The sequence below is a fragment of the Thunnus albacares genome, chromosome 2 (genome assembly GCF_914725855.1).
Source record: "Thunnus albacares chromosome 2, fThuAlb1.1, whole genome shotgun sequence".
NCBI classification, from domain to species: domain Eukaryota; kingdom Metazoa; phylum Chordata; class Actinopteri; order Scombriformes; family Scombridae; genus Thunnus; species Thunnus albacares.
Genome location: NC_058107.1, coordinates 20,698,182 through 20,723,393, shown reverse-complemented (window position 1 = coordinate 20,723,393; position 25,212 = coordinate 20,698,182). Strand labels below are relative to the sequence as shown.

General features: G+C 40.6%; 1 protein-coding gene across 5 annotated transcripts; it reads left to right on the top strand.

The window, feature by feature from the left end:
• The first annotated feature begins 588 nt into the window (after positions 1-588).
• Positions 589-25,211, top strand: LOC122996518 (ankyrin-1-like). 5 transcript variants are annotated; one of them, XM_044372018.1, is made up of 29 exons: positions 589-765; positions 8,544-8,645; positions 11,499-11,597; positions 12,319-12,417; positions 12,691-12,789; positions 12,964-13,149; positions 13,316-13,414; positions 13,498-13,596; positions 13,703-13,801; positions 13,968-14,165; positions 14,276-14,374; positions 14,514-14,612; positions 14,732-14,830; positions 15,190-15,387; positions 15,513-15,611; positions 15,707-15,805; positions 15,907-16,104; positions 16,210-16,308; positions 17,043-17,141; positions 17,936-18,034; positions 18,126-18,218; positions 18,366-18,438; positions 18,613-18,633; positions 20,949-21,045; positions 21,252-21,330; positions 22,013-22,128; positions 22,225-22,449; positions 22,825-22,979; positions 23,095-25,211. In XM_044372018.1, the coding sequence occupies exons 1-29, from the start codon at positions 739-741 to the stop codon at positions 23,355-23,357; spliced, it is 3,417 nt and encodes a 1,138-aa protein (XP_044227953.1). In that variant the 5' UTR covers positions 589-738; the 3' UTR covers positions 23,358-25,211. The 5 variants fall into 5 exon arrangements, with proteins under 5 accessions (XP_044227953.1, XP_044227935.1, XP_044227946.1 ...); XM_044372000.1 differs by having other exon boundaries at positions 590-765; positions 20,949-21,069; XM_044372006.1 differs by lacking the exon at positions 589-765 and adding an exon at positions 6,667-6,708 and having other exon boundaries at positions 20,949-21,069.
• Position 25,212: the final 1 nt, after the last annotated feature.

The window sequence follows — 25,212 nt, the reverse complement described above, 5'->3', positions numbered from 1 at the left end:
GACTGAAACAGAACCGCTCCGAAAAAACACACCCATTCTCCACAGTAACTCTACGCTATTCTGGTATTGCCTGGCCCGTGAAAAAAAATGATTGTCTGGCTGTCACAAAACATACAGGAGACATGGAGATGGGCGTGACGTGTGTGGAAGAAGGGACAGGAGAAAGAAGGGATAAAGTTGGGGTGACAGAGTGTTGGAGTGCAACAAAACCCGAAAGGTAGTGAGGCTATATGAGGTGGAGAGCAGAATATAGAGTGTGATGGAGGATAGAATAAGGATGCGAGAAAAATTGAGAAAAAAATAAAAGGAGCTTGAGGCAAAAAGCAAAGTGGGGCAAAGTTAGAAAATTCGAAGATAGAAAAAAACAGAAAAAAGTAGCCAAAACACAAACCAGGATGTAGGCAGGAAACCCATGGTGAGAGTGTGGGGTACCCATTGGTTTTTGGCTGTGTGTGAAATGTGTGTCTTTAGATACAGGCAGCATTCCTCCAGAGATAAACCACTGGGCCCCCCGTCCCCTCACCCCCACCCTCCCCTGTCTCTCCACCCACCACGCCGGGTCCTGCTTACTCAAGTGTGTGCGTCTGGGCGTATGTGTGTGTGTGTGTGTGTTCGTGTTTACGTTGGACGGGGGTCTGCGTGCCCTGTACCGCAGCACTTGCAGGGGGCAACAGAAAAGACAGCTGTGAATTTGAGAGAAACAGAAAACGTAAGAAAGAGAGTGGAGGGCCAACAGGCATGCCAGTCAAGACCGTCACTTTTGGAGTGAGTACCACAAACCCTACTGTTCTCCTTCTCCTCTTCACCTTTCTTCCTTTACTACTCTCTCATGTCACCTGTTTTTTCTGTCTCTCTCTCTCTCTCTTTCTGTATCTTCATACTATTTATCCCTAACTTCTCTTCAACTCTTATTTCATTGCTGTCTTTTTTTGTAATGTTCTGTTCTGTTACAAAAATCTTTGGTTGCATTTTCTCAGATATAATGCACCTGCCCGTGTTTTCTATCTTTATCCTTTCACATCAGACAGTGATGGGCCAGCACTTTTGTCACTGGCTTTGCTCCCAGTTCTAAATCAATTCTTTTTCATATTTACTTTGTCTACATGAATATTGATGCATCGGTATTCACTCTTTTGTCCATTTTGTTCTCATTTTTTTTATTTAGCACACGCCTCTCTCTGTTTCTGTTTGCTAAGTGCCATTCTGTTCTCTGTCCCTCCACATCCAACTATTTTGGAGACTAGTCTGCATGTTTTCTGTCTGGAATATGCCCTCGTCTTTCAGACTGACACTGACAAAGAAAAATGAAAGACAGAGAAAGAAAGAGATAGAAAGATGCAGGGCATGGAGATGTTTTGCAAAGAAAAGACGCAGACAGTGTCTAAACTGCCACTTGTGAAATACTTCTTATGGTTTTAATCGAAGCTCTAAAGATGATAAGAACTGTTAAAAAATAACTAGAAAGTTCTGACAGTGCTTACACACCAAAACATAATGTCTCGTGATCAATGTCATTAGACGGAGCCTCCCATTGCAACATGGGAGGGAGCTTGATTGCTTGTGAGTATCTTTGAGAGTTTTGATGCATGTGTGTCCAAGATTAGTGTAAGTGCGTATATGAGTGGGTGTGTATCGTGCTCTGTTTTGCTCCTTAATCTTGTTTTTGACTTTGCTTGTTCCACTGTTTGATGTTCAGATTGTATGATGTCAACCTGGATTAGCTGTGGTAAGTAAACTGGAGGTCAGTAAACTGATTAGCGGGTCAATTAATGAGATTCTTTCAGCGTGGCTTCACTGAAGACTATAGACTGTTTAATCTAGTGAGCCAGCAGAACTAATGGCAACACAGGGTACAAGCTCACAAGGACCTTGTGCCTGGATGTGAGTAGGTGTGTAATTTTGAGACAGGCAGGGTTTACCTGGAGTTGTGGAGTTTTACTGTAGATGATGTGACTTGTAGAAATCTGCCTGAGAATGGACTGCAGCAAATTTTACAACACTGTCAGTGGAGTTTATGCATCTCAGGATCTTCAGCTGTCCAAAACCTTCTGCCTCATCATTGTATCATTTAGTTCCTCCCCAAAAATAAGAGGAATTTGCTAACTGGCCGGTGGATAGTTAATGACAAAAAGGTAAAATGGTCACTTAAAATAGCTAAAATACCCTAAAACCTACTGAGAATAACAGTTGGTGGATGGAAGAAGTACTCAGCACTCAATAATTTGTTCCAAGTCCTGCATTTAGTCAAGTAAAAGTACAAGTATCATACTTACTTAAAGTATCAAAAGTAAGAGTACTCATCATGCAGAATGACCCCTTTCAGAGTGATATTATATATACTAGATAATTGAAATAATATCACTGATGCGTTGACATGTAAGCAGCATTTTAATGTTGTAGCTGGTTGTGGTGGAGCTAATTTAACTACTTGGGTAGTTTAATCTAATACATGCTAAACTGATCATTTGTTTTTAAATAAAATTTAGTATAGTTAAATAGCATAAAATGGAAAAACTCATAGTACAAGTACCTCAAAATTTTACTTAAGTGCAGCACTTGAATACATGTACTTCACTGGGTTTTCTGTGGCTATTTTAGCAGTACAATACTAAAGCATTACTCAGTTTACAGTGTAAATGTAACTTCTGTTATATGTGGTTCAGAGCTTTAGTTTAACTGTCATTTGAGGAATTATAGATCAGTCTATATCTGGGCACTCTGAAGTTACTTATCTATTCTTCATGTCCCTCCAAACTGCTTCATTCTGCATAATTGCTGTTGTGTTACTGTTCAGTAAAACACAGGATGTTTACCATATCTTGATCCTATTCTCCATAGGTTCCAAACCCTATCTCCACCCTATGGCTTTCACCCTCTTTGTCATCCCCACAAAAGATCACAATAACCATGACAATCTCATCTACAAGCGCAGTGGCTGCAGAAGGGCCAGATATAAAGAGACAATCAATGAGTAAGGCATGGACAAACAGTGGGATACAGGGAGGGGGGAGGCTGGGAGTGTGAGAAAGTAAATAGTAAAAATGGGACAAGACGCTGCGCCACATACAGTGAGCAGAAACAGACAGACAAACAGGTAGACAGATTTACATACAGACAGACAGTGTTGAGTTGGGGAATGAAACAGCTCCATCCCAGTGCTTCAGTTGCTTCCTGTAAATGTGTCCATAGCTGAACGGTCCCACGGGTCTCAGTCTGACTGACTCTACACTTACTACATCTCTGTAGCCCGGAAACAGCCCGTTGTCAGCTCAACCTCTTCAAGCAGCCTGAGAGATGAAGGCAGAAATGGAGGCCAAAGAAACAAGGACAGAGAAGGAAAATCAATTTTTAGAACAAATGCAAGTCAGCAGAATTGGCCGATGAAATAGCTGTTTAAGCACTCTGCAGGAATAGCCATATCCGCTGCTTAGTGTTTCTCTAAAACGTATAGAAACCGTCAAATCACACTCTTGGTTTAAATACATCAAGATATTGAGTTTTACAGTGGCAAAAATAGCAACCATCAGTAGGAGGTTGTCGTGTTTGCACAAATTCGTTTTGTTTAAAGTTCAGGAAATTATTGCAAGTGAAGCAGGACTTGTGACATACTGAACATACGTATGCACCTTATTTTCACCTTTCTGCTGAGTGTACAAATAGCTGTGGTGGCACTTAAAATATTTATGATTTGCACCTGGTGCTGTGCCTGCAAATTCATGTTGTTGTTGTTTGTGTGTGAGAGAAAGAAGAGGAGAGAGAGAGAGGGACCATGCCTGTGTATTGTGTGTTTTATGTTAATTTTAATAGAAATGCTGAGATTCTCTGAGGCAGATAATAGTTTCCTCAGATACTCAGATTGACATTCAGTGGAAGAGCTCCAGGATTTGTCTCTTGATTGCACCGGCAAAAGAGTCCTGGCTCTTTCTTCTCTTGCAAGGCCTGTTCAGACTAAGCTGTCCAGACTGTTAGGAAGGAGATAGTACTTGAACAAAGACAAATCTGAGGGGTCAAAGGATGATTAAAGGAAAAAAATGAAAGCTTACACAAAATTTGGCTAATTTTTTAATGATTTTTCTCTTTTAGGGGAGCTTTTATGCTTGTGAAAATACATTTTCACCTCTTCACACCTCAAATTAAAACTTTTGAGATGGAAAAACAATTATTTGGTTGCACTTTTTATAACTTAAGTCCACATTAAGGCCCTAGTCTGTGATGAGCTATCACAAGTATGTTTTGTTTTAAGGGTCACAAGTAATAAAGGTCAAGAACCACTGACTTAAACTCTATGTTAGCAAGAAAATATTAATAATTTTTTAGTAAATAATTGTAGACATATGTAAAGCAACAATTCAATGAGCTAGAAATGGTGGGTGCTTATCTTTGGAGTTAGCCTAGACAGCCTCTTTTCCTATACTCACAAAAAAAAAGATTCCCCTGAAATTCATCTCTTTGCAACTGACGCAATGAAAGGAACCGTAACTGAGTGTTCAGGCACTGGGGTGTAGTGACTGATTAATCTTATCTAATCTTTCATCTGACCCCATCTCTTACGCTTTTCCATGAAGACAGAGCCTCTGATATGATTGTTATGCTTGTCAGACAGAAAGTGTCACTTTTATCATCTGATCATGGCGCAGTGTTTTCCACATTGCTATCAGATCTGTAAAACTGGTCATATTGGTTGCATTTCATTCTGCCACATTTTGGGTAGAGAGGGAAGAGTAACCGTTTACACAAAGATTTAACACAGATAGATACAATACATGAGTTAAAACAGCCATTTCAAGCCCACTGTGGAGGCATCACTGTGATCACAAATCCCAATCTTTACATTTAGATCTCAAGAACCATTTTTAAAGACAAGCACAACCATATGTCTACTTTCTACTCTCCAGTATCACTGCCCTACCGTACGTTCTCTTATTTCTTTCCCTCTCTCTCTGTGTCTCACACACACACACACACACACGATTGATCCTTTGTAAAAATGATGATTCTTCAGGCCCAGTCGTCCGTTGCAGAGACTTCTCATGACCGGGCTGTTGATCTCAGCTCGTGCGTACATACACACACATACGTACACATTGAGTTTTCAAACACTGCAGTCCACCGGCAAGGTGGTGATGTCATTCTGTCTGCTGCAGCACCAGCAGAGTAGGCAAGCGAGAGGGGGAGAGAGAGAGAGAAATGTAAGAAGCAGGAGATAGAGAGGGGAAGAAGGCAACAGGAACTGAGATAAAGACAAGAAGAGGGGAGTTCAGGGCAGAGGATTTTCTGTGATGAAATACGGGAATAATTTTACTTGGTAATTCTGAGCTTCATAATGAGGAACCTCGTATTGTCTTAGCCTGAGGACAGTTGCATGCACATTGCACGACAGTGTGTGTTGATATTGCTAATGTTAATGGTGGAGCTGTTGAGCAGGTTATTGTCTGTTTCTTCTGCTTCAAACAGAATGATTAATGGATTCGCTCATTTCTGCTCAGCCCCAAAAGCTCGTCCACTTTCTGGGAATAATCAGAGAGGGACACATTTGTCTAAATCATACTGGAGTCCAGCGAAATGTAGTGGAGGAATTACCGCAGAACATTTTTAGAGTGCTGTATGTGTGCTTTTCCATTAGTATGTGCTGTATGCATGTGCACAGTACATGTTTATTTCTGAGTTAAGGGATGGGTGTGGTTCGCTTGCATCCTTATCTCACCGCACCACACACTCACTTCTTGACGCAAACAGATACATAGACACGCAGGCACACAGAAACACGTAGACACACACGTAAAAATGCAGGACAGACTCGGAAAGCCTCGGTGAGAAAGTAAATTTGCTGTAACCAGTGGTATCTTGCTTGTCGTCTTATAACTTTCGTCAGGCTGTTGGAGGGCAGTGGTGTGAGTCCAGGGGGGCGGAACGCCTGTAGAGGGGCCTCAGTCAGGGTCACCATGGTGTTACCATGCCACCATATTGTGTTAAACTGTGGGTGTGTGTGTCTTTGCATCAGCTGTATTTGCTCCTTCCTTGATGACAGGATTTTTGTTGTGTCACTATGGCAGTTTGCAAACATTTCATGCAACAGAATCACATTCTGCTACAGTGCATATGTTGGTATTTTATACCCATATAAAACAATTTCATGAAAATCATAAGGTCTTCCATCTAATATTTATGTTTTGCCTCCAAAATACCTCCAAGTTCAACAGTAAGAAAGTGAATGTTTTCAATTATTAAACTTTCAATGCATTAATAAATCAGATTCTTAGAAACCTTTGTGAATATTGGTGGCATATGACATACTTGTCCTTAATTTGGCCACATGCAAAGCCTTGCATAAAAGGGTTACACAATATACACATCTTGTAAAAGTCTTGTAAATCTTCTTCATGTGGTTTCTCATTTTATCTTATTTTCTCAAACACACACACACACACACACACACACACACACTCACACAAAGATTTATGTGACAAAACAAGGCTGTTAAGGGATGGTGTATTTCAGTATGGTAATCGTAACTCCAGTGACAGGTGTGTGTGTGTGTGTGTCTGTGTAAGAATGACTGTACTGTTGTACTGGGGTCAGTTTGTTGTTCTGCAGCAGTCTAGAGGGAGGAGGCCTGTGGGTCATCATCTTCTTCCAAGTGAAAGTGAATGAGTCTATTCAAACAATAGGAAAAGGGGGAACATGGCTCACCAAGACAGCCTAGAAACCGTGAGTAAATAAAACAGACACTGAACAGACCAATCTAGAGACAGTAACCCTTCACAGGATAAGCTGAAAAGATAACTTGTGCTTTAATATTTTCTTATGTTTCATATTTTGCATGTTTATTTTCATATTTCAAAGTATTATATCAAAGTACTACAAATCCAGTTTTTGCTTTACAGTAGTTTTTTTCTTTTTGTGTGTGTGTGGCATTGTCTAATCAATGTTTTGCCTGTCAGCGTGTGTGTGAGTGTGACTCAGAGGCTTTTTACTGCAGAGTATGTTAGCCACTCAACAGTCTGTGAGTGGAAAATTGTCTGTGTGCAAACGCTAAAAACAAAAACATCTTGTGAAGAGAATGACAATGACTCAGAGGCAAGTGGCTCAGCAGGAGTCGGTGTACTCGCACAGAAGTCCAAGATTTATTACTTTACACACAGGAGGCTGCATACTATATGAAGTTCATCTGATAAGTGGAAAATGTGCCACTGTACATTTCATCTCTTCGCCAGATATGAGAAGCAAGGAGCACATTTTATCTGCAACTCAGCCATCAAGCTTAAAGACTGTCAGATCCTGTTTTGTTGCTTCATTCAGCTGGAAGCAACTTTTCCTTTTAAAGTTTCTTATTCCCCTGCCATTGCCCCTACCTTTTTTTTTTAAAGTGACCTCTCTCATTGCTCTGTGCTGTGCCATTGGTGTCATGCTGAGGGTGTGTTGTGTCATTTGTTGCTATGCCTCTACTTCAGGCATGTGGGTCCTTTATCCTTTTTACTCAAGCTCACTCCCTCTCTGTCTAAAGAGGACCAACAATCCTGTCACAACAATAGACAACACAGCTTAAGGCGCTGTGTTGTGAAGTTGAGAAAACGAGTTGCAGTGGTGTTTTCCTTTTTGATCAGAAGCTGCGAGCTTTGTAAACGAATTTATTCTCTGTGTTTGTGTGAAAACATACACTGAATGATCGGAGGGCTGTTGATTTTTCCTGACCAGCATGCTGAGATAGCTGGTTAGATGGAGAGGGGGTGATGTAGGGAGGGGATGGGCATGGGGGAGAGAGGAGATTATGTAAATGAAATGAAAAGGTGCAGGGTTTGCCGCAGTCGAGTTTCTCCCCGCGGTTCTCCCCTCAGTCACTCCTGCTTTTCCTCCCTCGCTCTCCCCCTGTGCCGCATGAGTGATCCTGTTTCAGCAGCACCCCTGCCTGCCTGGGAGAGGCATGAAGCCCGCAGACACAAACAAAACACAGACAAAAACACCAGACGTGCCATGTGCTGGCCCGTGAGCCAGGATTCGCCAAACCCTCACTCTCTCTTTCTCCTTTTCCCATTCACCTTGTCTCTCTCTCTCTCTCTCATTCACACACACATAAATACAGAGTCCAGACAAAGAGCCTGCAGTCTGCCGGGCACAACAGACAACAGAGACTGTCAGTATTATCACACTTGCCTTATCACCTGGGTACAGAGCAGCAGATTGACTTGTGGACACATTTTTAGAGGTTTTGGAAGACCAGGAAACCAGTTTACACTCAGAGGGAGTCTGTACTCAAGTCACCTGTGTGGCCACCACACCCTCTAACACACACATTTAAAGGTGCAGATGCAAGTTTTCAAACTGCTCTGTCCAATATCCCAAGGGAGGAGTCAAATGAGAGGAAAACTGATGGATAACCATCATCTTGAACAGTGTCAGTCCTTCAAATGCCTTTAAAAAAAAAAAATTAACCAAACTTTGTCTCCCTCTCCACTTTCCCTCTCTATTCCTCTACTTCATGTGTCTCTCACTGTCTCTTATACCCTGTACCCCCCTCTTTTTCCCTTTCTCTGTTTTGCTTACAGGCAGATGCTGGCAACAGTTTTCTCCGAGCGGCCCGTTCTGGCAACCTGGACAAGGCCCTGGAACATATCAAAAATGGCATTGATATTAATACAGCCAATCAGGTGAGAGAGCTGCATGGTCCCCAGATGAATTAGCTGAAGTTAAAAAAATGTGCAAGTTCATCAAATAATCAGCCAATGTCTTTTATTTATTACAGCCATTGTTGATTTTTTATTCATGGCAGGCTATTTTGCTTGTCTGCAAAACTGATCCTCAGTTATACTGCTTCTTAGCGTGGGGCAGAAATAGAAACAGAAGAATTTGAGTATTTATGTGCTGCAGTCGAATGCTGCCAGGGTGTAGTCTCCCTCTCTGCTTTCTAACTGATTAAATAAAAATACGGGAGGTGGGCAGACTGCCCACTTCTCATTCAAAGAAAGAACAGCAATGTGTGAATGGAGAAGGTAGCACATTTTAGCTAATGGCATTTCTAAACAGTGAAATGATTCAGTCAGTTTTTTATGATTTGGCCCTGATCAGATCCAAACAGAAAAATGTCCTGCAGTACTTTTATCCTACAGCGTACACTGAAAAAGTTTAAATTATTTGAAATAAAGAAGTGACATGATTCTAATGAATTAAATACTTTCTGTATCAATTTAAATAGTCAGTAGGAGGAATTGCATAGGATATGTTTAATAAGTTTATAGCAAATGTATGGTTGAATTTTGGATTTAATATATAATCAGTTTGCATTATATTCTGCTCAGATATTCTCCATGTATACCGTCATTTGTTGTTTTATGCTTTGATTTCAATGTGTTGTCAGTGTCCAGTGTGCATGATGTGTCTGAGTTGATCACTGTGCCGTTATTTGTCACCTGTTCACTCAGTCGTGCACTGTACGTGCATGCTCACGTCCACTATTAATCAGTGGCTGAAGGTGACAGGTGAAGTTTACAGGGTCTCAAGGGAAGGTAATAAATGGGGTAGGGGCTTCTCCTTCGCCCTGTCTCTTCCATCCTGCCTCCTTTACTCTGACGGTTGTTCCCAGAGTGTCCAGGAAGAGGCAGCGTTAGTGGGCTAGGACTGCTGCCCTAAGGCTACTGAAACTTGGCCAAAAACTGTATGTGTGTGTGAGATTCCTCCAGCTCATTAATCTAACTTAGTCATGGTTTCCCTTCCATTCACTGATGCTGTTCTCAACATTTTGTAATTATTGCTGGTAATGCTTCTGTCAGTGTTTCTATGAGGCCTATTCACAGGCCTCATAACAGATCTCACACAACATTTTCATTCATGTAAAGTGACTCTGTACAGTGGTTATTATTGGCAAATTCCCCCATGGTGATGAAGAGAGACACCCCATGGATTAGAAATATAACTACAGTCTGATGTGTCTTATGTGTTACAAGCTGTTGATATGATGAAATCTCCTAAATTACAAAATATCATTTCATTGTTCTCTTCATATTCATCATTTGAAAATGTGTTATTTTTATTGTTTGGGGTTAATTGTGTTAAAGTGACAATCTACAACATTCTTGAGAAATGAAACAATCCCATTAAGAAATGTGTTGCTTTCAGTCCATCCACAGTGGCTTTTATGACCACCAGGATTTTCAAATTTCAGTGCAATTATTAACGCACCGAATGTAGACTACAGCATCTTATTTTTATTACATTTCTTACATTTATCACAAACTCAGATTGAATCTCTACTGTACTGTTAAATAGTGACTCTAATTTAGAGCTGTAGCTAATGATTATTATGAACATTATCAACTGATCTGTAGAATATTTTGCTGATAAACTGATTAATAATTTCAAGAAAGTCTATGAAAAGTTTAATTTTGTTTGACCAACAGTCCAAAACTCAAAGATATTTAATTTATCATCATAGAAGACTACAAAAACCTTCACATCTTCAGATTTGAGAAGCTGGAACCAGTGAACATTTGGCATTTTTGCTCAAAAAATGACTGAAATGTTTATCAACTTATGGTTTCAGCTCTACACAAATTATGATACAAATTTGTACAGTACAGTTTGCAGTAATGCAAAGTCATGTGGTATGTATATTTGAAAAAGTTGTAGATTGTGACTTAAACATGGTGGTGAGTGTATTGTTGTTCTGGTTGTGTGACTGTACTTATGCTGTATGTACAGTCTGGTGGGGGTTTGGCCAGGTGGAGGCTTGACTTTGTGTCACTGTTTCTGTGTCTGTGTGGATACCTGTGCCATGGCTCGCACACCAGCACGCCGCCTCACTCCTGCCCTCCTCTTACTATGTTTTTCTTCCTCTCCTATCCCTCTCAACCTAACAACTGTTCCACTACCCTCTCCCCTCCTGTTTATGTACTGTTTTCTAACTCACCCTCCTTTTCTTTTTTTGCTTTTTCCTCCCTCATCGCCTCCCTCCCTCCCCTCCGCCTTTCCTCTGTTTGCAGTAGAGTGATGGTGTGCTGTGGTCTCCCCACTCAGAGGAATAATATCAGTGGTGTGGGAAAGGTCCAACCTCACATGTCCTGTGCGGCTGAAGGAAGGCTGTGTGAGGTCAGACCTATCCCACACGGCTCGTATTCTTCCCAGCCACGAGACCAGCGGCCTGCCATCCCCCTCCAGTCCTCCTCTTCCTCCTCCGCCTGCTCCTCCTCCTCCTCTCACCATCATTAATCAAATGAAAATGTTTACACATCCTGATTTTCATCCCTGTAGACATCGTTTTTGCTAATGACCACTTTGATTGTAAGAGTCTGCATGCGTGGTGTCCAGTGTAAGTATTTGCCTGCTTTGGTTCGTGAGTGCTTCAGTCACTGTGATAACAAACACTAGTTGTTGTCAGTTGGCATGGCATATACTATATGTGTTTGTGTGTATATTTGTGTGATTATTTATTGTAGATTAGGGAATTTTTTGGTGCACAGTCTGTTTAGGACCCTTCAGTATGAGGTCTACTTTGCTCTGTCACTCAGAATGGGCTCAACGGGCTGCATCTGGCCTCGAAAGAAGGCCACGTCAAAATGGTGCTGGAGCTACTCCACAATGGGATCATACTGGAGACCACCACAAAGGTAACAGACCCAACAGCAAAGTCCTACAGTGTCTACTCTACAGAAAACCCACATGAACTCATAAGCTCATATAATGATGAACAATGCTGGCTTAAACACTGAATATATTAAAATACCTGCTGAATTGTGTCTTTTCGTGAGAAATGAAAATCAGACCTCAATACTTTTTGGTACCAAACTAAATATAGTAGTATAGTTGTAGCACTGAATATAAAAAGTGTCTTTATAGTTGGCTAAGATATGTATTTTTAATTTCTTATTTTAAAGTCGGTCCATGATTTACATCAAATTATGGCATTATTAGAAACATTTCACTTAACATTTGAGAAATTTAATTTTTTGTTAAATGAAAAATGGTTTCATAGAAAAGCTGTTTATATTACTCAAATTAAGGTGTCAAAAAAGTAGCCTTATTGTTTTGTTGCAGAAACTTGTATCATCACTGCTATAGAAAATTTTTAAATAATACCCATCCCTAGTTTTACATATGAAATTGTTCCATGTTTGACCAGAGAGCAGTTTTTCACATGAAAAAAAGACTACAATTTATCTCCACCTATAGTATTTAATGTTAGAATACAGTATGAGCAAATTGTCCACATATGAAACACGTCCAAAACCCACATTTTCTTTGAATATACATGTGGGATTTCACATATTATATTTATTAGTGCTTATTTTGACTGTGTACTCCTGTTCTCATGTATCTGTGTTTAAACAGAAAGGGAACACGGCCCTGCACATTGCAGCCTTGGCAGGGCAGGAGCAGGTGGTCACGGAGCTGGTTAACTACGGGGCCAATGTCAACGCTCAGTCCCAGGTGAGAGTCAGTGCTGCTCTCACAGCACACACTGAGGCTACTCTTCAGTAATGTACTTACAGTACTGTGTAAACTTTGCTGTATTAACAATTGCAATGACATCTGTTCACATGTGTCTTTGTTCCTATATTTCTGTGTGTTGGTGTTTTTTTCTGTGTACATCCTTGTGTGTGTGCATCCGTGACTTTCTTCCTATCTCGCTGTTGCTTCGGGTGACTGTGGCTCCTCTGCTGCTGTGTGTGTGCGTGTCTGTCGTGCATCTTTCTGAGACAGAAGGGTTTCACTCCACTCTACATGGCTGCACAAGAAAACCATCTAGAGGTTGTGAAGTTTCTTCTGGAGAACGGAGCCAATCAGAGCATTCCAACTGAGGTACCAAAGAACGAGAGAAATGAGTAATCCCCCAAATTCCTCAATCCCATCCTTGCTGATCCAGACTCGCTGTCGTTCCATTGTGTTTCGTTCTCATAAGCTTCTCTTCTTACATCTCTATAATTTTCTCTCCGTGAGTCAACCTCTCCTCTAACTCTCTTCTGTGTGCTGCAGGATGGATTTACTCCTCTGGCCGTGGCTCTTCAGCAGGGACATGAAAATGTTGTAGCCCTGCTCATCAACTATGGCACCAAGGGGAAGGTCCGCCTCCCTGCGCTGCACATTGCAGCACGCAACGATGACACACGCACAGCCGCAGTGCTCCTGCAAAACGACCCCAATCCTGATGTACTCAGCAAGGTATGCATGTGTGTGGGTGTGTACAGTTGCTGGTTGCTATAACTGCACACATGCACATGTAGATGTGGAAATCTGCATTTTTTGTTTTTTGCGTGTTTGTCTTTGAGTTTTGAAAATTAAAATGTAATGAGAATGACAGTTAACTCTCTCTGGTGTTTTCCTGCAGACTGGATTCACACCCCTCCACATTGCTGCACACTATGAAAACTTGAACGTAGCTCAACTGCTGCTCAATAGAGGAGCCAATGTCAACTTCACCCCAAAGGTAGGGAATGACAAATGATGATGGAACGTTAATGTGCTGTCCCTGCTTCGTGTGTGTCTAACTGCCTCTGTGTCTCTCTGCAGAACGGCATCACTCCTCTGCACATTGCATCCAGACGGGGGAATGTGATCATGGTCCGACTCCTGTTGGACAGAGGGGCACAAATCGATGCCAAGACCAAGGTGCAGCGAGCATCTATCTTACAATTTCTCAAACTCTTTGATTCCTTTACTGTCTTTCTTTCTAATTTTATGCATCATTAACTAAAAAAGTATTGTATCCCTCCAGGATGAGTTGACTCCTCTGCACTGTGCAGCCAGAAATGGTCACGTCAGGATCATTGAGATCCTGCTGGACCATGGATCCCCCATTCAGGCAAAGACTAAGGTAATCCAGCTAGAGACAAAAGAAAATTCTTCACTCCTCTTTAAAGTGAAATAAAAACCATCTGGTTTGGTTATGAGTGCAAATCAATGAACAGTTTTGTAGTATTTTGTTTTCTAGTCTGAAATTAATGAAGTAAATGAAAGTAAAAGTTTGTGGATTCTTGCAGAATGGCCTGTCTCCAATCCACATGGCAGCACAGGGGGACCACATGGACTGTGTCAAGCAGCTTCTGCAGTACAACGCAGAGATTGATGACATCACACTGGACCACCTCACACCTCTGCATGTAGCAGCACACTGCGGCCACCATCGCATGGCCAAAGTACTGCTGGACAAAGGGGCCAAACCCAACTCTCGGGCACTGGTCAGTGACAAACACATTCACACAAACACACACAAAGTATCACTCCTGACAATGATCAAAGTTGGTTTTCATCTTTGTGGTGAAGACGAGTTGTTCCTTTGTGTTTTCAGAATGGCTTTACTCCTTTGCATATTGCTTGTAAAAAGAACCACATGCGTGTGATGGATCTCCTGCTTAAACACTCGGCATCATTAGAGGCTGTGACTGAGGTGAGGAAACAAAAGGGAATGAATCAGAATCTCTGTTCTATACTTTAGGGTTAAACATTTTAAGCACATGAATATATTAACTTTAATTAATGCTCATGTCCATTTATAATTCTTCTAATTCTACCTTCCTTTTGAACAGTCTGGCCTGACCCCCTTGCATGTGGCATCATTTATGGGTCATCTCAACATTGTGAAGATCCTGCTGCAGAAAGGAGCTTCCCCCAGTGCGTCTAATGTGGTAAGTCCCACTCTGAGATCACAAGATCAGCACTGATAACCAGCTCACCTCTGAAATGATGGTGGTGTCTTAGTGGTGATACATCTGAGTGTGCGATTCGTCTGTTTGTGTATGAGCAGAAAGTGGAGACTCCTCTCCATATGGCATCTCGGGCAGGACACTATGAGGTGGCAGAGTTTTTACTGCAGAATGCAGCACCAGTGGACGCCAAGGCCAAGGTGGAGATGTCACACATGAAAGCACTGCACAATCCACATATTTATGTCCATGTGCATAAGATTTCTCATATTAGACATACAGTAAATGCACTCACTCTTTAATGTGATACTTAATTTAAAAGTTGGTTTAGCGACTGATTTCTGGCAGTTGAAGCAGACAGACCTTTGTATCCGCTCACTATTTTCCCCTCCCACACATCACATGCCTCTTTTTGACCAGAAATGTAATTGGTGGAGAACTTAGTGATCAACCTGAGTAATTTGATCTGAATGATTAAGTCACAAGAGGAGGCCTTTTACTTCAGGTGTTTCATACATCACTTTAAATGTCATAATAACTGAACCCCTTCCCTTATCAGGATGACCAAACACCTCTGCATTGTGCTGCTCGGATGGGCCACAAGGAGCTAGTGAAGCTGCTGCTGGATCACAAAGCCAACCCAAACTCCACTACCACAGCAGGACACACACCTCTACACATCGCTGCCCGTGAGGGTCATGTACAGACTGTACGCATTCTCCTGGACATGGATGCACAGCAGACCAAGATGACCAAGGTACAGCCTGCTTGCTCACCATTTTACTCTATTCCTTATGTTTGAAGCAATGTTTTATCAAAATGATTTTGGACTGTCAGACTCAACCTATTATTGTGTCCCTTTCCCTGTTGGTGCATCTGTAGAAAGGCTTCACTCCACTTCACGTGGCCTCCAAGTACGGCAAGGTGGATGTTGCAGAGCTGTTGTTGGAGAGAGGAGCCAATCCTAATGCTGCTGGAAAGGTAATAAAAACATAAAGGACTTGGCTGGATGGAAGGAAGCATCAAAAAGCTGTATGAGATGTACCACATTCTGATAAACCAATCTGTTTTTGCAGAATGGTCTGACTCCGCTGCATGTCGCTGTACATCACAACAACCTGGATGTTGTTAACCTGCTTGTCAGCAAGGGAGGGTCGCCACATAGTGCAGCCAGGGTAAAAGACAAAACAGATACACACAATTCATGCTAAATGACTCATTAGCATAACATGCAAAAACTCGTTTTTTCTAACCACAACTCATATCTGTGCTCCAGAATGGCTACACTGCCCTCCACATAGCATCCAAGCAAAACCAGGTGGAGGTGGCTAACAGCCTGCTGCAGTACGGAGCTTCAGCCAATGCTGAGTCACTACAGGGAGTCACACCTCTCCACCTGGCCTCGCAGGAAGGTAGGCCCGACATGGTCTCCCTGCTCATCTCCAAACAGGCCAACGTCAACCTCGGCAACAAGGCAAGAACAAGCAGATGATTTTGGCAGGAAGTTTATTTTCTTTGTGTGCTTATCTGATTTGTGGTGTGTATTTGACCTTTGTCTCTTGGCTCTTATTGTCCTCAGAGTGGATTGACCCCTCTCCACCTGGTGGCACAGGAAGGACATGTTGGTATAGCTGATATCTTGGTGAAGCAAGGAGCTTCAGTCTACGCTGCCACACGGGTAAGGCCTTTTTTTAAGTCACATGGTAAAAAAAAACAACAACAACAATATGAGTTATTCAGGTTAAGAAGGTTTCACTTTGAACAGTTGTCAATGTTATCAAAGCTTAAGCAGTGTAGAAACTACTTGTGCTGTAGCAGATAGTGTCTTAAGTGCTGTAGCATAAATAGCCTGATGATCTCATGGCAGAGGGTTAAGTTACCATCAATATGTGACCAGTTCTTGAGGGGCTCAAATCCCTCAGACCTCTAAAGCACAGTGCAGCTCTACAACAGTGTTTAATCATTGAGTTGTATCAAATAATTGTTACTATTATTTAATTTTTAATAAGACAGCAGCCTTAAAATTTGCACTTCTTTGACACAGCCTTGACACAGTTAGAACATTTTAGGCTTCACATGGTCAGTTATTCTTGTTGTGGGGCTCTTGTACTTGAACTTAATATATTGTAAAGGAGGTTATTGTTGCTATTATTATTAGTAGTAGTAATGTTCCCATCTCATACACAAGAAATAATAGCATCATTGATAACATGCTGCCTGAATGTAGTTTTCTCTCATTATTCTGCTCTTGAAATAATTTTACTTTGTGAATTTTAATCCACTAGTTTATTTAATATTCATGAACAGTTCACCCCTAATAGAAAATATAAATCTGCATAATGTAGTCAAATTAAAAGGTCATTAAGTGATTCCGTGTTTAAGACCTGTTACTATTTTTCTCTCTCCTCTCAGATGGGCTACACCCCTCTTCACGTAGCGTGTCACTATGGCAACATCAAGATGGTGAAGTTCCTCCTGCAGCAACAGGCCAATGTCAACAGCAAAACACGGGTGACTGCCTCCTTCTGGTCATGGATGAAACTGCAATAGAATTAGCCTGGACATGAGTCACGCAGTTACACTGTGACACAATTATAGTATATTACACAGACAGAAATACAGGTTTGACTGTATCAGGGTTCCCCACTAGACCTTTTAGACTGTAAAATATTATTATTAACATATTTTAGTGATTTAGAAGTTTTGGGCACATATGGAAAACATGATATGCTGCTCATTCGAGGAGTAATTCCAGTAACTGTGGCAGTTTAAATTGGTTGCTTGTATATTGATTGATTGATTGGTTGATATGTATATTATATACATATCATGATATATGCACAAATGGGCTGTAATGAGAAAAACAGTTTTTTGTTCTAGAAAAGTTTTGAATAGATGTAGGGCTACAACAATTATTCTTATTACTGAGTGATCAGCTGCTTATTCTCTTGATTAATTGATTAACATTTCCATCACAACTTCTCAGAGCCCAGGTTGACATGTTCAGATTGCATATTTGTCAAAACTCAAAGACATTCAGTTTATCATCATAGCAGACTATGAAAACCAGTAAATATGGACATTTAATAACCTGGAACCAGTGGATTTTTGGCATTTTTGCTTAAAAATGCTTATTAATTTAACAATTTTCCAGATCTGTAATTAGCTTGTGAGGATGTGACTCTGCCACAAGCAAAATGTAAAGGAACACTGCTTAAATGCATTTTAAGGAAAACAAAGTATTTTGTCGGATGAGCAAAACCAGCTGCACTATCTAAGTAAGAAAGTCTTTCTCTCTCTTCCAGCTTGGTTACACTCCTCTGCACCAGGCGGCCCAGCAGGGACACACAGATATCGTAACACTGTTGCTGAAGCATGGAGCTCAACCCAATGAGACCACTACAGTGAGCATGACTAGACCTTCTCTTCCCTAAAACTCATTTATAAAGTTGAATTTTTAGTGGTCTGATCAATCTGCTTCTTTCTTTCTGTTAGAATGGTACTTCAGCCCTGGCCATTGCTAAGAGGCTGGGCTACATCTCTGTGATTGACGTCCTAAAGCTTGTCACTGAGGAGACGGTTTCCATGGTGAGAAGTATAGAAATGCTACTATGCCCTCAGGATACGGCACTCGTGTTATGTGGACATTATAATAAAAAAAATTCAAGTTTTAAAACCGTCCTTCTTGCTCTTGTGTCCATAATTGGGTCTTTTACTCCTTTCTATGCCCTGCAGACCATCACAGAGAAACATCGCATGAGTTTCCCAGAAACAGTGGATGAAATACTGGATGTGTCTGAGGATGAAGGTAGAGCACTAAAATGATTATTTATCACATCAAACTAAAGGAAACAATGTATAATGTCCTACGTTCATGTTATCTAAATATAACTCCATGTTTACGAGGCTGATTTTTATATTTTGATGTTTGTACTGGTCACACAAGTATTCATTTTTCAATTCCCTTTTTGCCCTTTTTTAGGAATTGCACAGCTAACATTAGGTATGAATGTCTCTTTATCTCTTTGTGCGGCATTCATAGGTCGTTGTAACAAAGTGTGTGGCTCCATTTCAAGCTCACCCTCTCCATCTTTATCTCCCTGCCTCTCTCTCTTTCCTCTCTGTAGTGGTGCTCACTGTGATGGTGGCTCTGGTTTCTCATTGGCATGCACCCATAGCACCCATGCCTGTAACCTTTATATGTCTCTTCAATAACACCCTCATTCACTAACTCTCCAAGTGTCCTTTTCCTCGTTATGACAGCTGGTTGTCTGGTTTTTGTGCACTACTCGTTTTTACAGTCACAGCTAATACATACAGATCAACCCAATAAATACTGGATCCATTGTTACTAATTTAAATACAATTTGATTATTAAAACATTAAAACCTGCTCTGTTAGCTTTAGCTGTTCACAGTTGAGTTGTGTTAACATCTTTTTGAAGTCATTGTTTTGTGTGTTTGTCTCCAAGTCAATCTGTCTTGTGTTCCTGCCATGTGAACTGTGTTTGTTAGCTGCTAGTCAGGAGTTGGGGAGCAGTGGTGGTTTAAAAAATTTGCTATAATTCATATTTCGTATTAACAATGAAACATGTGACTACTTGTGTGTGAGAGGGGTTGCTTGTAGTGATGAAACCACAATGAATTATCACCAGTGGTCATCAGCTCTACGTATCTTTTAGCTCATTGTTTTTGTTTTAGGCCCATAATGTTACTGTGTTGGTTCACTCTCACCGTTCTCATAGTGTTGTTTCATCCTCACCAGCAGCAGTTTTCAGTTAAAAAAAACCCTCTGTGCACTATCTGCCCAGCACCAAAAAGCACACTAACAGTTAGCTACTAGTTAGTGAACACAGTGGAGCATTTAGCCGCTAAAGAGCCAGGAGTTTTCTTGGTGGAGACCAAAACAGAGCTAAAAGGAAAGTTAATATTACACTTAAACTCATTAGGTGGACAGAAGCCTGACTCTAAATGAATACTAATGTATAAAAAGGGCGCTGTTTGCTAACATGCTCACCAACTTAGAAATTTATGTTAGTGTTGTGTTTACAGCTTGTTTTTGCTGCCCCCAGGTGGCCAAAAAATATTATTCATAGTATTGCACGTTTAACTTTCAATGGCTGAAGATTACAACACCACTGACAATGATGTCAGAGGACATTATGTCTTGATATTTTTAGGCTCCTGATAATTTAACTGACAGATTGTCACCGTTGCTCTAAATATAGAAGGTAGTCAAGTCACTGTCTTAAAGACACATCTCATATCCGGAGTGGTAAAATGATATTGGCCATGTTATCTGATGCGCACTCTCACATATGTTAACACATCGCCTACGCGACGTGGCACACATGCATATGGTACACAAGACAGAGAATGTCCACGACATGAGCTGACTCATATGAACCCGTGGGAAGTGCACTCACAGAGTCAAACATAGTGTAATGACACCTACCACATCACTTTGGCTCTGGACTGCATACAGACACCCACTCACAGACTAACACAAGCTGTGCTGATATGGTCACAAGTTAATACACACGGGGAAGACTTTTGTTCCCAGTGAATTCTCGAAAATTACCGCATGTTTTGGGGGGTAAGTAACCGAAACCCACCTCTACTCACATCAAGATATACTGTACATTCAAAGGAGAGTGTGGTTGTACTTTTGTCATGATGTATGTTGTAGTTGGCTGATGCTGTTCTGATTGTCTCTGTGTCTGTATTCACTTCCATGTGTCTTAAGAGTGAATCTCCTTATATATTACTCACTGAGGCAGCTGATGTCTAAAACCTCCAGTTCAGTAACTCAGTTTATTCACTAGACAAAAAGTTTTTGGAATGAGATTATGCTGATGCATGCTCTCTCCAGAGATAGTGCACTGTGCACATCCATAATGCTGCTGTCTCTTACTGGGCTTTATTGGTTTTTTCAAGACTCCAGACTACATTTATCTCTTACTTGTAACGTTTTGGGATTCTGAATGAAAAGTGTTGGACTAAGCAGCCTGAGACAACTGATTACAGAGACCTGCTGTATTGTTCATGTCCTCGTACCCAACTTTTTGTGTTTCTGGTGTTCTGTAGAAGTTGCTGCATTTATTTTTTTTATCATTGACAGTAACAAGAGACACTAATGCCTCATCTCAGCAATCTAACCCCTAAATTACAGAGCCATCTCCTAAATCCTGGGTTATCATGTTGTCTAACCCTTCTAACCACTAGTTAACCCTATTTTTTTTTCTTTCTCTCTTTCCCTTTTGCTGTTTCACCAACCTGACCGGTCTGTTCGCTCTCTTTGGCATGTTGTTCTCTGAAGGAGAGGAGCTCTTGGGGACAGAAGGGGCCAGGTACATGAAGATGGATGACATGAAAGACCATGATGACGATTTCCTCTCCCCCAAGAAATCACTGGAGTACGAGAGAGGGCTGGGCACAGCGTAAGGGGGGCTGGGCTGGGAAGCAGGGGAGAGAGCCAATCTGGTAGCCACAAACTAATCGGTGGATAGAGGGGGATGCATCATAGACACTCACTGAACACCAGGGATGAGCACTTGGGAGGAGCTGAGATGTAGAGAAACTTTTTCAGTCTGATATGTGTTTTTCTCTTGTCATACAACAGAAATTACTCGCCAGCCATTCCCAGGATCCCCCGTGTGTCTCCAGAGACCGTCATCCTGAAAGAACACGAGGTAGATCAGGTACTGTACAGAGCAGCATGAGTAAGATACTGCAAGATGGCGCAGTTTGCACTTAAACAAAGAATTACCATGGCCACTCTTTGACTTGTAATTAAGTCATTGTTTCAGAGCTTTCAAGCTCATCTCATGGTCTTCTAGATTCATTTACCAATAACATCTGGAGTTTGATTAGATGTCATTAAGAATTTTTCAACCCATAACAACCCCATTCAGTGAGTTTAACTAACCAGGTTATGTGGGTAATCCCATGAAGACCATCAGAAATGGCTGAAAGCTCAGAAAAAAGCAAGGATGTGGACTTAAGTCAAAATCAAGTCATTTGTTTGTTGATGTGATTTTGTCAAGATGAAGGGTTAATCTAAACACATAATTTCAATTAAAAGAAAATTTAAAAATTATACTTTTAGTGACTTTCTTTGAAAGTACATAAATATAAAGCAGTTATTTTAGTTTCACCTTTCCTCCTCAATGCTGTTTATCAGGTTAGTGATGTATTTCTGCATATTCTCTGTGAAAAATAGCACTGTAAAAATGAATACATGGGTATAACTTTTCATCAAGCCATTTCCGTATATTTATGCAGATGTAAGTGACACACATTTGGATTCATATAAAACACGATTCAAAACAATGCTCTTATGTGAACAGTGTCATGAACAGTTGTGTCTGTTGTCTGTTGCAGCAACACACTCCGCTTCCACTGCCGAAAGAATATGATGAAGACTCACTGATTCCCAGCAGCCCAGCGACTGAGACGTCAGACAATGTCAGCCCAGTTGCCAGTCCCATACACACAGGGTCAGCTCAGCAATGATGCAGAAGAAAGCATTTAATGGAGTCTCTGATTAATATCTGAACAAGCAGATAACCGTCATGCTCCGTGTCCAATCACAGGTTCCTGGTCAGTTTTATGGTGGATGCTCGAGGCGGCTCAATGCGAGGCAGCAGGCATAACGGTCTGCGTGTCATCATACCGCCACGGACCTGTGCGGCCCCCACCCGCATCACCTGCCGCCTGGTAAAGCCGCAGAAGCTGACCAGCCCCCCTCCGCTGGTTGAGGGAGAGGGGCTGGCCAGCAGAATCATCTCCCTCGGTCCAGCTGGCATGCAGTTTCTGGGGTGAGGAGGCCACTGAAAATAACGCCAAGATTTATGTTCTACTTTGTCAATTCAAACAAATTCATCAAACTTAATTTATCCTTCTTTTTTTCTTCGTACTTTTCACTTTGTCTTTGCTCATAAAATAATAAAACCCAATTAATAATATTATTAATCATGTGTAAAAAGCTGTGTTTAAGCAAATCATGACAGTGTGTCAAAGTTCTTAGCAGTTGTTCATTAGATAAGTTTCTTCAGGTTCATCATTTGAAGGATATTCAGCATACACATTGATAAAAGGGAACAATCTTTTGCTTAGATTTGTATTATTTTTCCATATTTTCACTGAATCATTTGCATTTGTTCTCATGTGTCTGCATGCTTGTTGTGTTGCAGACCAGTGATCGTGGAGATCCCTCACTTTGCTGCTCTGGGTCGTGGTGACCGGGAGCTTGTGGTGCTGAGGAGTGAGAATGGCTCCGTCTGGAAAGAACACCGTAATCGCTACGGCGACGAGGTGCTTGAAACGATCCTCAACGGGATGGATGAGGGTAAGGTTTTAAAATTGTCATGATGGTGTTTATGCATGACCACACCTTGACACTCAAACACATCTCTCTGGATGGTGTTTCATCTTGAGAATTTAATCTTTTCTTATCTCCTCAGAATTAGAGAGTCAAGAGGAGCTTGGGAAGAAACGAATCCGCCGCATCATCTCCACCGACTTCCCCCTTTATTTTGCTGTCGTATCACGAGTCCAGCAAGAGAGTGACCTGATTGGTCCAGAGGGCGGTTCATTGACAAGTAAACTGGTGCCAATGGTCCAGGCCTCATTTCCTGAGACGGCAGTCACCAAACGAGTCCGTCTGGGGCTGCAGGTGAGATGGGACGAGGAGGAGAAGGAAGGAGAAGAAAGACAGAATCGTTAATGCTTGAGTTACCTGATAAAAGCATGTTGGATGTACTTTGATTGATCGTGGAATGACCTGATCATATCAACACTTGTGCCAAGTTTTCCTGATTTAGTTTCTGTTGCTTTTTGTTGATTTGCTTTTCACATTTTTATTGGACCTTTTTTGCTGTTTATTTCACACAGTGCATGCACTTGGCACCTTTATACAACTATGGACTGCTCATTTAGTCAGTGCTGATATGTCTTTTTTTTCTTTCTCACTAATGTATTTATGTCAGTGGCAAAGCCCTGTACTTAGTGTTTTAACACATTATTTTGAGTTACCTAAATATGATTAGTCAAACATTACTTCATAGGAAAAATGATTTTCTTTGGTAATGTTCTGCATTCTTGATTTTGCCATGAGAAAAGACTTTGTTTGAGTTTATACTTATTATCCAGTAGTTTGGTATCATGAATGTCTGAAAAATGTGGTAAAAGGCCTTCTTTTTAGGAGAACTGAAGTGTATCCCTGCACAAAAAGGGGCTCAAGGTCAGCTGTACACCTGAGCTGAAAACCTTTTTAATCTTAGTTATATCACTGTTTGTTGAACCTTTCATCCCCTTTTTGTGTGTGTGTCTACACTTTTCAAGTCTTCACGTTCTCAAATATACACACCAAAGACAAGAGAAATCATTTTAGCACATTTTAACACCCTCAGTTATACAATAAATACCTTTTTAAGAGGGCATATTTATAAGAATCCTATGAAACAGGCACTTATCAGCACACATTTCCAATAATCCAACTTCTCTGCCTGTTACATCAAATTAAAGTTCTCTTCATAAGCATCCACTAATGATTCTGCCATCACGGTGTTAAATCCTGAAAAAAACTTTAATCAAGGAAAAAATGATATCATTTAATTGGACTGATAACTGTAAGATCGAAATGAGAGAAATTGGGTATGGAACTTTAAATATGCAGATTAATCTCTCTAAAATCAACAATCCAGTCATCAATAACAAGATTCTATTTATTTTGGCACTTTGATAATATACTTTTTTCTGTTTACAATAATTTCAAACATTTATTAAGGTTTCTAAACCAAACGGCCATTAAATGACACATTTTAATTAAATATACAGTATTGTTTTATCTTATTTAACATGCTCTTTCATCATCCTTTGCAGTTGATATGTTTGTTATGTAAATATTCACCATTTTCTCTGATTAGTTGACTTGAGATTACAAGATCCCATCTGCATGTGATTCATTTTAACAGGTTAAATACAACCACTCTTTACAATCTGCTTATCTCTTTCTCCTGACATGATCTTATTCTAATTTAAGACTCTGATTGCAGTAATGCATATTTTTAACAAACCTTTAAAAATCCTAAATCAAGATTATTCATGAATATGTATGCATTTTCATTATCAGATGGAAACTTGTAATTCCAGTGTCAGAATATGTTTCAGTAAACCAAAATGAAATGTATGAACAGACCTTCTACTGCCTGTTTTGGTTCAATAGCTGTCCTGTAGACACAAGAATGAATGTATGATAAGCTATATACAGTATGTCTAAACTAATATGCTACCACACATGCCATAATCTCTAAGATGGAAATAGTAACTGAATGAAAGTAAAATAGGTGTGGTTATAATTATCAATATTCCTTTAAACAGCTTTATTTTTATTATTTCATTAATTTTAGGGACACATTTATTTAACTAATATGTTGCTGTAGTAATCATGTGATAAATGGCCATGTGAAAAACCACAGTGCCTTTTGCTTTGATATCATTTTTGTATTAATAATTGTAAAAGCTTCATGTTAACACACATTGTTACATTATACAATAAAAATGATTTATTAAGTCCTACT

What these genes read in the sequence shown, in the direction of transcription:
- LOC122996518 (XM_044372000.1), top strand. Translation starts at nt 739, where the DNA reads ATGCCAGTCAAGACCGTCACTTTTGGA. An exon ending in ATCCTAATGCTGCTGGAAAG is followed by an intron (nt 15,612 to 15,706) that starts GTAATAAAAACA and finishes CTGTTTTTGCAG; the next exon opens with AATGGTCTGACTCCGCTGCA. An exon ending in CTGAGGAGACGGTTTCCATG is followed by an intron (nt 18,219 to 18,365) that starts GTGAGAAGTATA and finishes TATGCCCTGCAG; the next exon opens with ACCATCACAGAGAAACATCG.